Source organism: Hemitrygon akajei, chromosome 10 (genome assembly GCF_048418815.1).
Source record: "Hemitrygon akajei chromosome 10, sHemAka1.3, whole genome shotgun sequence".
Classification (NCBI taxonomy): Eukaryota; Metazoa; Chordata; class Chondrichthyes; order Myliobatiformes; family Dasyatidae; genus Hemitrygon; species Hemitrygon akajei.
The window spans coordinates 141,831,996-141,848,910 of record NC_133133.1 but is presented as its reverse complement, the minus strand read 5'-3'; the positions used below and the strand labels follow the sequence as shown (position 1 = coordinate 141,848,910).

General features: G+C 37.7%; 1 protein-coding gene across 1 annotated transcript in view; it reads left to right on the top strand.

Moving 5' to 3' along the window:
* The window catches only part of efcab6 (EF-hand calcium binding domain 6), a 96,146-nt gene that overhangs the window by 48,289 nt on the left and 30,942 nt on the right, over positions 1–16,915 (top strand). The window contains exons 16-22 of the mRNA XM_073059147.1: positions 736–907; positions 3,690–3,804; positions 8,553–8,683; positions 8,851–9,086; positions 10,813–10,909; positions 12,113–12,231; positions 16,611–16,835. Of these exons, the coding sequence (XP_072915248.1) occupies positions 736–907; positions 3,690–3,804; positions 8,553–8,683; positions 8,851–9,086; positions 10,813–10,909; positions 12,113–12,231; positions 16,611–16,835 (1,095 nt within the window). The remainder of the gene's footprint in view (positions 1–735; positions 908–3,689; positions 3,805–8,552; positions 8,684–8,850; positions 9,087–10,812; positions 10,910–12,112; positions 12,232–16,610; positions 16,836–16,915) is intronic.

The window sequence follows — 16,915 nt, the reverse complement described above, 5'->3', positions numbered from 1 at the left end:
TGAAAATTAACAGGTAAAGTTTCAAAGCTATATTAAGTAAATATCAAGGACTTGGTGAATGTTATCTGCCGTCACTGATTCACTTGGCTAATCTTGTTCTTCACCAAAGATATCATAGATGTTCCTTTCTCTCCACCTCTCACACTATCACATAGTTTTGTTGCATGATATTATTAAGGATAACAATTTTGTTTTCTTCATTACATTAGAGATCTTGAGGTCTTATGAGTTTTACTTTTCCTTTAATAAATAACCATGATTTTCTTCTTAAATTGTGATCCAAGTAAAATAGGATAAAACTTTCTTTGAGTGAAAGGGCACTCATATTGCATCAAATGTCCAATGGAAATTAGTTCCCTTGGTAATAACAAATTATTGATTTAAAATGTAATGTATTGATATTTAGGTACATGAGTCAAAACTGTAAGTTAGCATACCCACAGATGAATCAGAATTATATGAATATCAGTCCCCTCACCCCCCTCCAAAAATAGACTTGACTGAATGAATAAAACCATTTGCATTCATTTTTCCTCAGTATAGTCTCCAAGGAATGATTTCAGAACTGTGAACAAACTGTGAGATTTGTCATTTGGGAAAAAGCAACATCCTTAATTTCCTCACTCAGAGAAACACCAGTGCCATCTACTCGTAAAACATGCTCTATATTTTAAAGCTGTTCTATTACTTAGTTATTTCAATGGATAGCTATAACACTTACTGTTTATGTTTCAGGCTCATAAAGAAAGAAAATGAGGATTCCATGTTTTGCAAGAAGATGACTTTGAACGAAGTGAAGTCAGAGCTTTGGGAACGTATTATCTATTGTGACAGTAACATTAGAAAAAGTTTCCTTACCCATAAAAACCAATGTACTGGCAAAATCAACAAGGAAGGATTCAAAAAGGTTTGAATTTTTCAGTAAAAATAACCTCATTTGATTTAGGGAAGGTAATATTCAATGAGGCAAAATGATAAAGTTAAATGGAGAGGTATCAATCAGTTCAAACTGCATGTCGATGATAATCGTGAATGAAAGTTACAGATGGTTGTTGTTTTACTTCTGTCAGCTTTTTTATTTGCTCTGATTTTCCATTTCTTTTGTTTAGACATAACAGAAGGAAATGCACCAAGTCACATGAATGATCTTTGTCAAAGCATACTACTTTATTCTTTCCCTTTTATGAGGCAATACTTACTGCCTTTCGTCCATTGTCTTCTGCCAGCAATTCCACGATGAAGGATGTTGGTTGATAGGTGATCCAAGAAAGTGATGTTGGTAGAGAAATAATCCCAGAGCATAGCAGCTAAATTTGATCCACTCTCCATTCCATGTGCAGACACTCACTTTCAAACAGGGCCTTGTAAAGTAATAAATTTACTGAGCACAGTCAAGAGGTTAAATATGAAAGAAATTACCTCAGTTTGATTGCTAAATTCGGTGAAGGAAATTTATAGGTAAGTAAATGGTAAAGGGGGAATGAGGAGGCAACAAAGAGATGGAAGTAGGCTAAGAGAGTGGGTATTGTAAGAAGATCAAAAATTGTCCATTTTGACAGGAAGTTTTTAAAAAATCTAAATGATGAGAGATTGCAAAGCTATAAGGTGCCAAAGTATGTGGATGCCTTAATGAAGAATTCACAAGAAACTTCGGTAGTAATTAAGGAAGATAAAAGAAGAGTTTCATTTTTGTTTGTAAATGAAACTGAATACAATTTAGTGAAATTGTGCTTTTGTTATAGAGACAGTTAACATCACAACATCAGGAGTACATCATAAGTCTCCTTATTCAAGGAAGGATGTTAATATATTTGTAACATTTCAGGGTGTATTTAACAAACCAATACTTAGAATGGGAAGATTGTCTTAGAGGGACGTTTGGACAGGAAAGGCATGTCCGCCCAGGGATTTGGTAAATTTAGAGAGGAATTGATTGAAGCATACAAGATTGTGAGATATCCTGACAGTGTAATGATGGGCAGGATGTTTCCTGTCATGAAAATCTAGAACTAGAGATCATTATTTAAAAATGAGTGATCTTTTCAAGATGGTGATGTGGAAAAAGAACTCCCTCAGAAGACTGGGAATCTTTAAAATATTTTTTCAAGGAAAGGTTGGATCAGAATATCTTCAAGGCAGAGGTAGATAGGTTCTTGATAAGTAAGCAAGTAGAGAGTGAAGATGCAATATCACTGCTGGTAGACTGGAATGTAGAGGTTACGGTCAATTAGCAATCATTTTATTTAATGAAAGAACACCTGTAACCTATTCCTGTACCTTAAATTGTCACTAGCTAATTCCAGTAGATTTTAAATATCATTACTCATGCTTTGCTATACTCTTCTTAAGTTCTATTTATCCAGTAGTTGAAAGATAATGGTAGATGTTGTTTAAAAAAAAGCTTATTAATGATTGTATACATGGCATGTATGTCAACAAGTTTCTTTAACTTTGATTAAAATATATATACCTGTTATTTTGCTCTTTTGATACCTTTCCATTATTTTCAAAAGTAAATTTCCAAGATTTTTAAAATTCTGCTTTTATCTATTTTATGCCTGTGGTATTAATGAAGTATTTTCCAATCAATTAAGATCACCGTCAAGTCCACAGCGGTCTCCTCCTTGGCCTCCCACAGTATCCTGGGATAGATCCACTTCAAAGTTTTTCAAAACCTCCAAGATACCCTAGAATTATCAACATACCCCACCCTGATCTCAACATCATTCATGTCCTTCTCCACTATGAATACTGATTGCGATGTACTCATTTAGGACCTTGACCATTCCCTCTGGCTACTTGCGTAAATTCCTCTGTTTGCCCTTGAGTGGACCTACCCTTTCCTATCGTGCTACCCTTTTGCTCCTGATATAGATATAAAATGCCTTGAGGTTTTCCTTAATCCTACTTGTCAAGGACTTTCCACCCCTTTTAGCACTCCTAATTCTTTGTTTAAATTCTTTCCAGATTTCTTTATATTCCTCAAAGGCTTCATCTGATACCAGTTTCCTAAACCTTATACAATTTTCCATTTTTCCTTTAACTAAACTAAAATATCTCTTTTCATTGCAGGTTTCTAAATCTTGCTGTCCTTTCCCTTCATCCTCTTGGTGTTCTGAACTCTAAACAACTGGCCTTTAGCACTCTTACGTTCAGATGTGAAGGTCAAAATTTATTGAGGTAATGCCTGCAGAATGCCACACATTTGTTGGTCTTAACTAACAAAACTGCACCCCACTGGGTCTCTTCTGATATTCCAAATGATATTTCTACTTTCTTTATGGGGTTGCCCTCTAAGTAATTCTGGTGGTTGACAATTTCTGAAATCATGATTACTGATCATTGGTGAAACAGTTTGCCTGTTTCTGTACCCATCCCAACAACTCCACCAAATGGCAGTCTGATTTAGGACCACTAGGGACCGCTACTACACTAGGAGAGGTACTGCTGTCATGATGTGTGAACTGGGAACTTATGAAATTTTTGGTTATTATGCAAAACCAGGGTTGAGAACCATAATTCATGTTGAATATTCATTATGCACATAAGAAAGTTTGTTCCCTGCAGCTAAATAAAATAATGCCTTGGATCAAATCTGTAGCTCCATTTTAGCTTGTGTTTCTATCTGTATTAGAATTTTTAGGCTAAAATCAAATTTACAACATAATGTTCATTCCATTGTTTTCTAGGTGCTACAAGATTGTGGCATAATCATGGACGAACATCAGTTGAACATTCTGGCTAATGTACTGGGATTCAAGAATCAAGACTTGGATTTCCATGACTTCTCTGAACACTTCAAAGGTAGCCAAAATATTGCAAATTCAATTAGAACATTGTCTCTGACACCATCACCAGTCTAAGCAAATCTAGAGATCTCCCATTTACTGCCATCAAACTCATTGTTTCCTTACCCCACACTGCTCGTTTCTATCTCTCACCTAAGATCCACAAACCTGACTGTCCAGGTAGGCCCATTGTCCCAGCTTGCATCTGCCCCACTGAACCCATATCTGCATACCTTGATGCCATTATATCCCCCTTGGCTTAGTCCCTTCCCACCTACATCCGTGACACTTTATATGCTCTTGATCTCCTCAAAAACTTTCAATTCCCTGGTCCTGATTGCCTCATTTTCACCATGTATGTCCAGTTCCTATAAACTTAAATACTCAAGAAGGCCTTAAAGCTCTCTGCTTCTTTCTTGACAAAACACCCAACGAGTCCCCTCCGCCACCAGACTCCTCTCTTTGGCAGAACTGGTCCTTATCCTCAACCAATTCTCCTTTGGCCCTTCCTACTTTCTCCAATCTCAAGGGGCAGCCACGTACACTCGTGTGGCCCCCAGCAATTCCTGCCTTTTTGCTAGCTATGTGGAACAGTCCATGTTCCAAGCCTTCTGTGGTAAAGCTCCCCAACTCTTTCTGAGCTACATTGACAACTGCATTGGTGCTGTTTCATGCACCCACACTGAGCTTGTCAATTTTATCAACTTTGCCTCCAGCTTCCACCCTGCCTTTATCTTCACTTGGTCCATTTCTGACACCTCTTTCCACTTTTTCAATCTTTCTGTTTACATCTCTGGAGACAAACTGTCTAATGACATCTTTTAAACATCTACCAATTCTTCACAGCTATCTTGACTCTTCCCACCCTGTCTCCTGTAAAAATTCTATTCTCTTTTCTCAGTTCCTTCATCTCCACAGCATCTGTTCCCAGAATGAGGTTTTTCTTTCCAGGACAGATGTCCTTCTTCTTCAAAGGACAGTGTTTCCCTTACTCACCATTGATGCTGCCCTCACCCACATCTCCTCTATTTCCCTGACATCCACACTCACCCCATCTTCCCACCAGCTTAACAGGAAAAGTTTCTCTTGTCCTCACCTACCACCTCATGAGCTTGCACATCCAACACATTATTTTCTGCAGCTTCTGCCATCTTCAATGGGATCTTACATCAACAAATCTTTAACTCTCCCCTCAACCCCCAACTCTCCACTTTCTGCAGGGATTGCTCCCTCCATGATTCTCTTGTCCATTCATCCCTCCCCATTAACCCCCTTCACGGCACATCTCCCTGCAAGTGACAGAAATGCTCTACCTGCCCATTCGCTATTGTATTAGGTAGACTAAGAAATTCATTGGCATGAGAGACTATCTTATAAGTTGTTGTGTAGTTTGCCAGTGACTATTTATTCATAGATTAAATCAACCTCCCCTCCATTGACTGTCTTGGGAATGCAGCCAGCATAATCAAGACCCTCGTTCTTCAGTTATTCCTTATTCTCTCTTCTCATGATGGGCCAAATATATGAAAGCATGAACAGCCAGACTGGAGGACAGCTTCTATCCTACTGTTATGTGGCCTCTCATGTGCTAAAAGATAAACTTTGACCTTCCAGTTTACCTAGTCATAGTCTTGCTATTTATTAGTCTACCTGTCTTGCATTTTATCTGCAACACTATATTCTACATTCTGTGTTTTTAAACTCCAGTGTAATAACATATGGCATGACCTATGTGGATGGTATGTAAAACAAACACTTCACTGTGTTTCAGTACGTGTGACGAAATACCAATATCATTGCAGCAAAATTCAGCAGCTAAGACCAAGATCTGTTGTGTTGCTGAATAACTCTTAACTTTATGCACACTACCATTTTGGGGAATTGTGTGAAAGAAAATGATAAAATCCAAGGCTGGGGCTGAGTCCTGAGAGATTGTGAGCTTTAAAATTGAATCAACTGACAATGGTTGTATTATGAGATGGTGGAAAGAGGCGTGATTCAAGGCAGATCGGCATTGTATCAGGTGGGTAGAATAAAATTGAGACCATAAGACATAGGAGCAGAATTAGGCCATCTGGCCCATCGAGTCTGCTCCACCATTCAATCGTGGCTAATCCTTTTTTTCTATCTCCTCCTCAACCCCAGTTCCTGGCCTTCTTCCCGTAACTTTTGATGCCATGTCCAATCAAGAACCTATCGATCTCTGCCTTAAATACACCCTATGACCCAGCCTCCACACTGCATGTGGCAACAAATTCCACAAATTCACCACTCTTTGGCTAAAGAAATTTCTCCTCATCTCTGTTTTGAAAGGGCACCCCTCTATCCTGAGGCTGTGCCCTCTTGTCCTGGACTCTCCACCATTGAAAACATTCTTTCCACATCCCCTCTGTATAGGCCTTTCAACATTCAAATGCTTTCAATGGTTCCCCCATCCTTCTGAATTCCAGTGAGTACAGACCCAGAGCCATCAAACATTCCTCGTATGATAACCCTTTCATTCCTGGAATCACGCTTGTGAACCTCCTCTGGACCCTCTCCAATGCCAGCACATCTTTTCTAAGATGAAGGGCCCAAAACTGTTCACAATACTCAAGGTGAGGCCTCAGCAGTACCTTATAAAGCCTCAGCATCACATCCCTGTTCTTGTATTCTAGATCTCTTGAAATGAATGCTAACATGGCATTTGCCTTCCTCACCACCCACTCAACCTGCAAGTTAACCTTCAGGACATTCTGCACAAGGACTCCCAAGTCCCTCTGCATCTCAGATTCCTGGATTTTCTCCCCGTTTACAAAATAGTCTGCACATTTATTTCTACTACCAAAGTGCATTACCATGCATTTTCCAAACTTGTATTTCATTTGCCACTTTTTTGTACATTCTCTTAATCTGTCTAAGTCCTTCTGCATCCTACCTGTTTCCTCAACACTACCTGCCGCTCCACCAATCTTCGTATCATCTGCAAACTTGGCAACAAAGCCATCTATTCCATCCTCTAACATTGATATACAGCATAAAAAGAAGCTGTCTCAACACTGATTCCTGCAGAACACTGCTTGTCACTGGCAGCCAACAAGAAATTGATCCTTTTATTCCCACTCGTTGCCTCCTACCATTCAGCCAATGCTCTAACCTGTAATTCCATTGGCTCTTAACCTTGGTAAGCTGCCTGATGTGTGGCACCTTGTTAAAGGCCTTTTGGAAGTCCAAATATAGAACATCCACTCCATCCCCTTTATCTATCCTACTTGAAATCTCCTCAAAGAATTCCAACAGGTTTGTCAGGCAGGGTTTTCCCTGAAGGAAACCATGCTGACTTTGTACTATCTTGTCCTGTGTCACCAAGTACTCCATCACCTCATCCTTAACAATTGACTCTAACATCTTCCCAATCACTGAGGTCAGGCTAACTGCTGCCTTCCTCCTTTCTTAGAGTGGAATAACGTTTGCAATTTTCTAGTCCTCTGGCACCATGCCAGAGTCCAATGACTCTGGGGGGTGAGACAATAGGAATAGTGAGATTGGGTTAAGTGGATAGGATATTCAATGTGATTGGAGACCAGTTAAATAAATGGGATTCTGAAGCACAAGTTAGGATTTCAGTGGTCGAGTAGCATTGGGTGGGGGAAAGGGGATAGTGTATTGGGTGGGCAGGTATTCCTTCCCCCATTCTCCCCCACCCCAAACAGATGCTGCTTGTCCTGTAGTCAGATTGATTTTTGCTTCAGATTGCAGCATCTTCAATCTCTTCTGTCTGCAAGTTTAAATCTTTTGAGGAAGCTTTATTAAAGGATAATCTCAGGCATAACTATGACTGAAAATATATTCTCTGTGATTTGCAAATGGTTGTGTTTCTGGCAAGGTTGGCATGATTTAACCCAGAAATCTCAATCACACTTTGCACTAGAAATAGCCAGGTTACAAGAATTCAGTTCTTCTCAATTAAAAGAATTAGGTAAATGAGATGTGGGACATTGTGCTCACCCCTGACCTTGTTACATTGAAACTTGTCGCCCAAATAAGAAGGGCTTCAGATAAGTTGGCAAAACCTTGACCTTCATCAGTCCAATGCATGGTGATAGTGAAAACTACGGACCACTGGATGCCTGGCATCCTTGGAATATACTTTTCCTGTTGCATTTGGTTCTGTCTGCATCTGTAATACTGTCAGTTTAAAGTTGGGAATAATAGACTGCATGCTGTGACTACATCTACGTGACTGACATGAATAGTAGATCTTCAGTTTAGAATGAGTCGATAAACTGCACCACCCATCCAACTGCTATGACTATGTTCTCAAAACCCTTCTCATTACATTGCCTCATTTCTAGAGTTCCATTAATATCCACATCTGAATTCCAAGGAAGGTTTACCGATGTTTCAGCTCCAAGATCGGGGAAAGTTCTGATTTACTAAAAAGTGGGTGGTGTTGGCTCGGGAATACAGTTTGCAAATACAAGGGGTAGGCCATTTAGGACTGAGATGAGGAGAGCTTCCTTTGCTGAGTGTGGTGAACCTTTTGAATTTACTCTGTTAGGTGGCCCTGGATGCACAGTCACTGTGTATTTTTCATAACAGATTTGACCAGATTTTTGGTCAGGAGATAAACGGGTACTTGAGGAAATGGTGCTGGGGTAGAATTTTAGCTATGATCTCTAAGAATGGTGAATAGATTTGAAGGACAAGATTGCCTACTCCTGCTCTTTTTCTTCAAGGTATAATCAAACATTTAATTTAATGATTTCTTTATCCGGATTACAGATTACACAACTGCAAGTCCAGATGTTGCAATAAAACAATCTTCCAGTAAAGGGGCTGACTGGAAAATGAGACGCATGATTGCTGATGATTGTTTTAATTACATCTTTGAAAAAGTGAAACATTCATCTTTGGTAAGGTAATTTAGATAATGCTGAGGAAATGTTGCAGTTTTTACTACTTATGGATATGTGTTACCTGTGAACAATTAAGTTTGTGATTTTTAGTAAATAATTAATATTTTAAAATCATACTCCTGAAACTGGGTGATATTACTAATTATGTATTAATTTTTTTCAAGGATTTACAGGTATTGTTTGACCAATTAGACCGTAACCACGATGGATTAATTACGATGTACGACTTCCGTACTCTGCTTGATGACTTTCCACTTACAGTTACAACAACCGAGTATCATCGATTTTTAGAGATGTTGGGACTTCTACCCGAGTCAAAACTAACATATTTGGAATTCCTTAAGATAATTAGGATAATAGAGTCCAAGCAAGATCAGCGCTGGAATAAATCAGCCCACAAGTCAGTGTATAACTTTGCTTTTTAAAGCTCACTGTTGTATTGTCATCCATTAATTTGTTTGGAAGTGAAAATGTATTGCTTGAATACAAATATAAAGCAAAAAGACTTTAAAATATGCAAATCTGAGACAAAACTTTCCATCATTGTCTGGCAAACGTCAGTAGGAAGCAGGGCTAGGTCTTTTCTTCAGGTGAAGACAGTTATTGATGAATATGATGTTAGTGGAGGTGGTGTTCATGAGGCTGATTTAATGAAAGATATGAAAATAATAGCTGGAGACTGAAAATATATAACAGCATCTCGATTAGACAATGAAAAACGTAAGAATAATTTATAGGTAAAACTAATACAAAGACAGTGAGCAGCTCATAGAAAAGCGGGAAGTGTGGGAAAATGTGCAATATGCTCATTCTTCCATATTTTCTCTGCCTTAAATACTTTTTCAGTTTTATTTCTTTATCTCTGTCAAAGTGATTATTAGCAACATGATCTGATCATTTGAGGGGCTGTGTAGTTCACTTATCTAATCCTCAGAAATACTCTCCATCCTCTTTGTGGCATTATGACTTTTTATGTATATATACAATATAAGGTAAGTTTTTACAGTGGAGGAATTTTGATCAGGATGTTTGTTGCTGATCTCCATAGGTAAGTTTAAGTGTTTTATCTTCCTTTCTCATTCTCATAAATAATGAGGAAATAATTCTGCCTTCCTTGTTTTGCTACTCTCATCCTTCCATGTCCTGCCATGCAAAATCTGCAGAACTGAAAGAAATGCGCAAACGACAACTGAGATGTGTTTTTGTATTAAGAACTCAGAAGGGAGCAGAACATTTAGATGTGTGAAACATGAAACACAAAATATTTTTCTGAAATGTAATACTAAGTCGGTGATAGAACGACACTTAAAATAGTCATCTTGCACATTTAGATACTGCACAACTCACTAATACTTATGGGGATGACATCTTTCTGGACTGTTTCTTCTGCAGTTCTGAACTGAGTGATTAGAAAACCGCAGTGCAAGTTAGTTGTCAGCTTCCGAATAAAATGTAGAAAGATCAGAGAAGTGCAAATAAGAGGGGCAAAGGATAATTTGGCTGCCAACATAAAAGGGAATCCAGTGGTATCTTAAAGGGAAATAAATAATACAGAGCTGTATGTGGACCAAAGAGGCCAATTGTAAAGGATCATAAATTATATCTATTTATGTAAATGGATAGTATGAGTATTTTGCATCTGTCTTTACCAAGAAGTAAGTGAAATTCTGGAATGTTCTAAAAGGGATGGGCATTGTAGCAACCATCTCCAACCATTTGGCTGTGAGCCTGGTGCTACAAATGCTGGTGTGATCATAGCCCAAGTACTGCAGCACTGTATATATGTATGCCTACACCTGTGGTCTATTTACTTGCTTGTATGCTTACCAAAATTTCATGCTATTCTAATTCTCTTTCTATAGTAAACTAAATTTCGTGTTTGACATTCAGTTTTGCAGTGAGCTAGGAGTAAATAATCTGAAACAGGGCTCCAAGGCCCTCAAACTAGGATTCAAATAAAATGGTACAATTGCAATCAGGACAACATTTTAGAGATTTCCTATAATAGCACTAAATAATAAATTAGTTAATCTTTTGGCGGTTGGGAGGCAGGAAGCATTCCTCTATTCATGATATTGACATAAAAAGAAATAATTTTTACTATGATAACTTCCATTTATTTGTAGCTCGAGAGAGGACACAGATAACACTTACCTGATTTGTGAGCAGGCCCATGACCACTTATCTAATAAAGCAAAAACAAAATGGCATGAGATGATCAAGGTAAGAAGAAAATTCTGATGTGATGTTCCAGTATTTTCTTTTGGCTTATTGTTTTCTCGCTATAATTTATTAAGAGACTGTACTGACTAATTTGTATATATACTATATGTTTTTCACTGTTTTATATAATTTTTATTCTTTATTTCACTAAATTATGGCTTCCTCTTCCATTTGGAAAATGTAGGTACAGGTGTCCCCCGTTTTATGAATGTTTGCTTTACGTCACTTCGCTTTTACAAAAGACCTACATTAGTAACCTGTTTTCGCATTACAAAGAGGATTTTCACTTTTATGAAAATGTTTCCCATATAAATTAATGGTTCTTCTCTTTATGCCATTTCGGCTTAAGAAAGGTTTCATAGGAGTGCTCTACCTTTGTAAAGGGGGGGGACACCTGTGATTGTAATTATAATATTATGTCCTGATGAAGGGTCTCGGCCCAAAACGTTGACTGCTCATTTCAACGGATGCTGCCTGACCTGCTGAGTTCACCCAGCTTTTGTACGTGTGATTATAATTTGTTTGGGATTTAATAATGTGTCCAAAAGCTTTTGCTTTGGACTCAATCAAAATATTCCATTAGTGTTTAGAAAACTTTTTAATTGTTCTAGCTTCTGCTCAGACTTGTTTCCATAACACTGCAGATAAAAACTTCTATGAATTAGTGCAGTCCGGCAGTGTCGTAAGACTTTGTAATTAAAAGCATTTTCTGGTTCACTTGATGCAGGTAATTAAATTAGAAATGGGTGTCAATGCATTGTTAATCTGTTCATGTAGCTTCAGTTTAATGACTGAAAATTAAATAAAAACAACATAGAATTTATTATTACATTGGTATACTGTGTCAAATTCTTAGAGAATTAATCTATTTAGCAGTTTTTAACATTGTTGTCATTGTGTTTATAAAATATATATAAATTATAAACTTTGGAAGAAATTACAAAAGTAAATAAAATTTGCAATGATAGATAATTCAATATGTAGGGAGTGTCAGTTTTGTGATTGTGGTCAGCTTTACTTTTTAAACTAATGCAAAAGTAACAAATTGTGATAGACATTTGCTGAATATTGGGTTCTCTGATTCATGGTTTGATTGATTTGGGCAATTTGAGGAAAATCCAGTTACTACCTCAACCTTTCTACCAAATATACAAAGGTTGCTATCAAACATAAACTGAGAATAATGATATTTATATTTTCTAGGCCTTTAATCAGATTGATTCTGAAGGTAACCCTATTGTGCAAAAGAGGGATATAAAGGAACTTTTATGCCGGCCCTGTATGCCAATTTCACCCAAACAATTTGAAACACTTTGGTCCTGGTAATGACATTTCATTCTTCTTCGCCACCTCTTGTCTTTTGAAGTTGATTCATGTCTTAACTAGAGTTGTGATAGAATAGTATCTTGATGAAATGGTCATTCATTATATCTAAACTTAGAGACAGTATGTAAGTTAATCAACTGTGAAAGAACTCAAAACCTTCCTTAATATTTCCTTCACTTGACTTCCATGAGCTTTTACCTAGTGTTGTAAGATATTATAAGAAGAGATTTTGATAATTGTCTTTTTCCTGCTCTCAGTTTCCCCGTCCCCTTCTTAATAGGCCATGATTTCAGTTCAAACAAGTCAACTGCAGGATGAAAATTAGCATACACCACAGATTATGTTTCAGACTTTCTTCGGCTTGATGATATCATTATACATTTGATAATCAATCATCAACTAATTAATTAAAGTAATATTTTACATATCTTAAATTACTGTATATTTGAATCATGGAATTTAGATTTTCTTCCCCATGTATGTTTGCACCTGTGGCTAAATTGTTTTCATGGATTAGAATTCTCTTTTACTACAAATTTTTCTCATCTTCACTCCATTTCATGTGTAACCCCTGGGTCACCTCAGGCATCGCTCAAACTCGTTCTCGTCTAGGGGGAGCAGCCTTCGGCCCCGCCAAACTGGGTAATCAGCTGCTGTGGATGCTGTGTGATGTCCCCGCCTCGCCCAAAAAGAGACAGTACACCTTATGCGATTAAATGAGTACAATTTATAAAGATTACTATAACTAAGCGATTACTAACGATACAGTATATATGAATAAGAGAAAAAAAAAAGAAAAGGCGCCAAACTTATCAAAGTCCAAACCACTTCGTGCACAATCGTTGGAGCTCAATTACTGAAGTCTTCTGGTATTCGATCCCCTCCGAACTCCTCGACCCGCCTCCTGGGACCCCACGGTGGTCGACCAGACGCTCCACACTCCTCTGTCTCCCTCTCCTCTCCTCATCGAAACCCTTGGGCCGGGGACCCCCACTGTGGTCCGTTCTGTCGCCCAGCTTCCAGCATCCCGTCCTCTCTCTCTCACTCCATCGCACCGACTCCCCAAAAGCCCCGCCAACAATCAGTTTACAGTCCCAAACAAGCTTCCAGCACTTATCATAACAAAGAACCTAGCATTCCTACTATTAATACAGGCGCCAGCATTCCTACTTGTAACAAAACAAAGACGCCATTTTGATTACATACACAGTAACAAAGAAAAAGAAAAAAAACCCCCGTTACACTTGCTATTCTTTAATAGCATTCCTTAAAGCTCATATTCTAATGAGAAGAGTATTCCCTTATTATACATCCCAAGATCTGTTCTTGTGGATTATCTTGAAAAGTTTTGTTTATGTTAAAAATATTATGCACTTGGTCAATTCTTGTTAAAATTCAATGTAGATGGAAGCTGCATTTTTTGTTGAATTATTAATTAAGAACATTTGAAAGTGAATTTAGACGAAGGAGCAAATGAGTTAAACAGCATAATTGCATTATAAAATAAAAGTATAATCTTGGATTTAAAACAGTATTATTTCAGATATGACGTGTCAATATAAGTACCTTAATATGAAGTGTTGCATGAGTAACTACAGAAAAGGAGAGTATTCTTAGAGATGGTATATATAATTATCTGGAGAGACAGGGTCTGATTAGGAACAGTCAACATGGATTTGTGCGTGGAAGGTCATGTTTGACAAATGTTATTGAATCTTTTGAAGAGGTTACTAGGAAAGTTGATGAGGGTAAAGCAGTGGATGTTGTCTATATGGACTTCAGTAAGGCCTTTGACAAGGTTCCACACGGAAGGTTAGTTAGAAAGGTTCAATCGTTAGGTATTAATATTGAAGTAGTAAAATGGATTCAATAGTGGCTGGATAGGAAATGCCAGAGAGTAGTGGTGGATAATTGATTTTCAGGTTAAAGGCCGGTGGAGGCTAGTGGTGTGCCTCAGGGATCTGTACTGCGTCTAATGTTGTTTGTCATTTACATTAATGATCTGGATGATGGGGTGGTAAATTGGATTAGTAAGTATGCTAATGATACTAAGATAGGTGGCGTTGTGGATAATGAAGTAGGTTTTCAAAGCTTGCAGAGAGATTTAGGTCAGTTAGAAGAGTGGGCTGAAAGATTGCAGATGGAGTTTAATGCTGATAAGTGTGAGGTGCTACATTTTGGTAGGAATAATCAAAATAGGACATGCATGGTAAATGGTAGGGCATTGAGGAATGCAGCAAAACAGTGATCTAGGAATAATGGTGCACAGTTCCCTGCAGGCGGAATCTCATGTGGATAGGGTGGTGAAGAAAGCTTTTGGTATGCTGGCCTTTATAAATCAGAGCATTGAGTATAGGGGTTGGGATGTAATGTTAAAATTGTACAAGGCATTGGTGAGGCCAAATTTGGAGTATTGTGTACAGTTCTGGTGACCAAATTATAGGAAAGATGTCAACAAAATAGAGAGAGTAGAGGAGATTTACTAGAATGTTACCTGGGTTTCAGCTCCTAAGTTACAGAGAAAGGTTGAACAAGTTAGGTCTTTATTCTTTGGAGTGTAGAAGGTTGAGGTGGGACTTGATAGAGGTATTTAAAATTATGAGGGGGATAGATAGAGTTGATGTGGATAGGCTTTTTCCATTGAGAGTAGGGGAGATTCAAACAAGAGGACATGAGTTGAGAGTTGAGGGGCAAAAGTTTAGGGGTAACACGAGGGGGAACTTCTTTACTCAGAGAGTGGTAGCTGTGTAGAACGAGCATCCAGTAGAAGTGGTAGAAGCAGGTTTGATTTTGTCATTTAAAAAAAAAATTGGATAGGTATACGGACAGGAAAGGAATGGAGGGTTATGGGCTGAGTGCAGGTCGGTGGGACTAGGTGAGAGTAAGCATTCAGCACGGACTAGAAGGGCTGAAATGGCCTGTTTCAAATGTGCTGTAATTGTTATATGGTTATAAAAGTTTCTCCATCTCTGAAATATTTAGTTCTAATTTCAAGGCAGTAGTTTTGCTTCAAAAATTCATGCACAAAAGATTGAATACCAATCAAAATGTAATTAGCGAAAGTTCTGCCTAATTCTTTCCTCAGACACCCTCAAAAGGTAGTTAATATGAGCATGCTCAAAATTATATGCTCATAAAACTATCTACCAAAACACAAAATTAGTGGAGACTGCACTTGCATCAAAATTCATTTTAAAAATATTTTTATGTTTGATTATCTTAAAATACTGTTTGTTATTTCTTCAGTCTAATCCTTAAGTTAATTAAATTAATGGAAATTTAATATGGTAAAATCAAAATAAGAATATAAAATCTGCTTGTATGAGTTCAGAAAGTTCACAACAGTACTTAATTTTTGGTAGCTCACAGTTACTTACTTTCCCTTCCACAGAAACTGTGTTGCATTGAGGCTGAAATTTTGTCACAATGATGAGTTCATTAAATGAGTTTGATTCACAATTTATCCATTCCTCTAACAACTTTAAAAGTGCATCTGGGCCAACACACTTTAAAAGCTTTGCCAAAGAATTCCTACATTCATTTGTGTTGCTGACTAAGTTATTGTACTACAATATAAATAAGTTGACAAAATGCAAACCAGAACTGATTTATGTGCCATAATATTGGCCAAAAGGAAATGTAAACTTGCTGCTGGAAAAATTGAATATTTAGGGAGCACAGGTGGTCTCTGGCCTGTGCAGTGCATGTTCAGCAGAAAATCCAAAAGAAGTGGTAGAATGAGACGAGGCATTCTTCTTGACACCAATGTTATAAAACCAAAAGAGAGAATTTCTCTGGATATTCATTCTCAAAGTTTCATTCTTCAAATCAAGTAGCCAAGCTTCTTTTCTGTTCCACAGAACAACTTAGGTACCTGTCTTTCACTAGTGAATCACAGAGCACAACAGACTAGCAGAAAATGAGGACAGCTGACAGCTGCGGCTCATTTGGCCGAATTTAGGCCTTATTGCAGACCCCTGATATTAAAATATGATGCAGTCGGCTACATCATTAGACATAGTACCTTTCCAGCAATAAAAGGGTTCTTTCTAATCTCAGTTGGATGTAATAGTGCAACCACCATTGTAGACGATTTATCCACAATGTGCTTACTGGTAATTATCACTCAATCAGCATCACTAAAACAGATAACCTGGTCTTTATTGATTTTTGAGGAAGCTTAGCATGTTTAACCATATGTCATATGTTAGTGACATATGTCAGCAGTGACTAAATGTCAAATACCACATTGATGAATAAGCATTTTGGATATACTGAGGGAAAGAAAAACACTGCATAGATGCTTTTCATCTACTCTTTTCCTTTATTCCTATTGACATTAATTTCCGTTTGCATGTATTTTATTGTCCTGCAGGTATGATCCTGATAATAAAGGTTTTGTGACTTACTTTGAGTTCCTGCAGAAGCTCAGGAGTAGGTTTGGATCACAAATCCAGTCAGACAGAAAACAAATTGTTCCAGAGACCAAAAACAACTTAAAGGACAGATCTGAACAACACCAGGTCAATGCAGATAGCATCCAAAAACAGAGACTTCATACAGGCAAATTTAATATCAAAGAATTACAAAAACAGCTCAAGTAAGTACAGTGCACATTTTCAACTGTTCTTATTAAAGCAGTTAGTGAGTTACAAAGGAAATTTAACACTTGGTTATGGT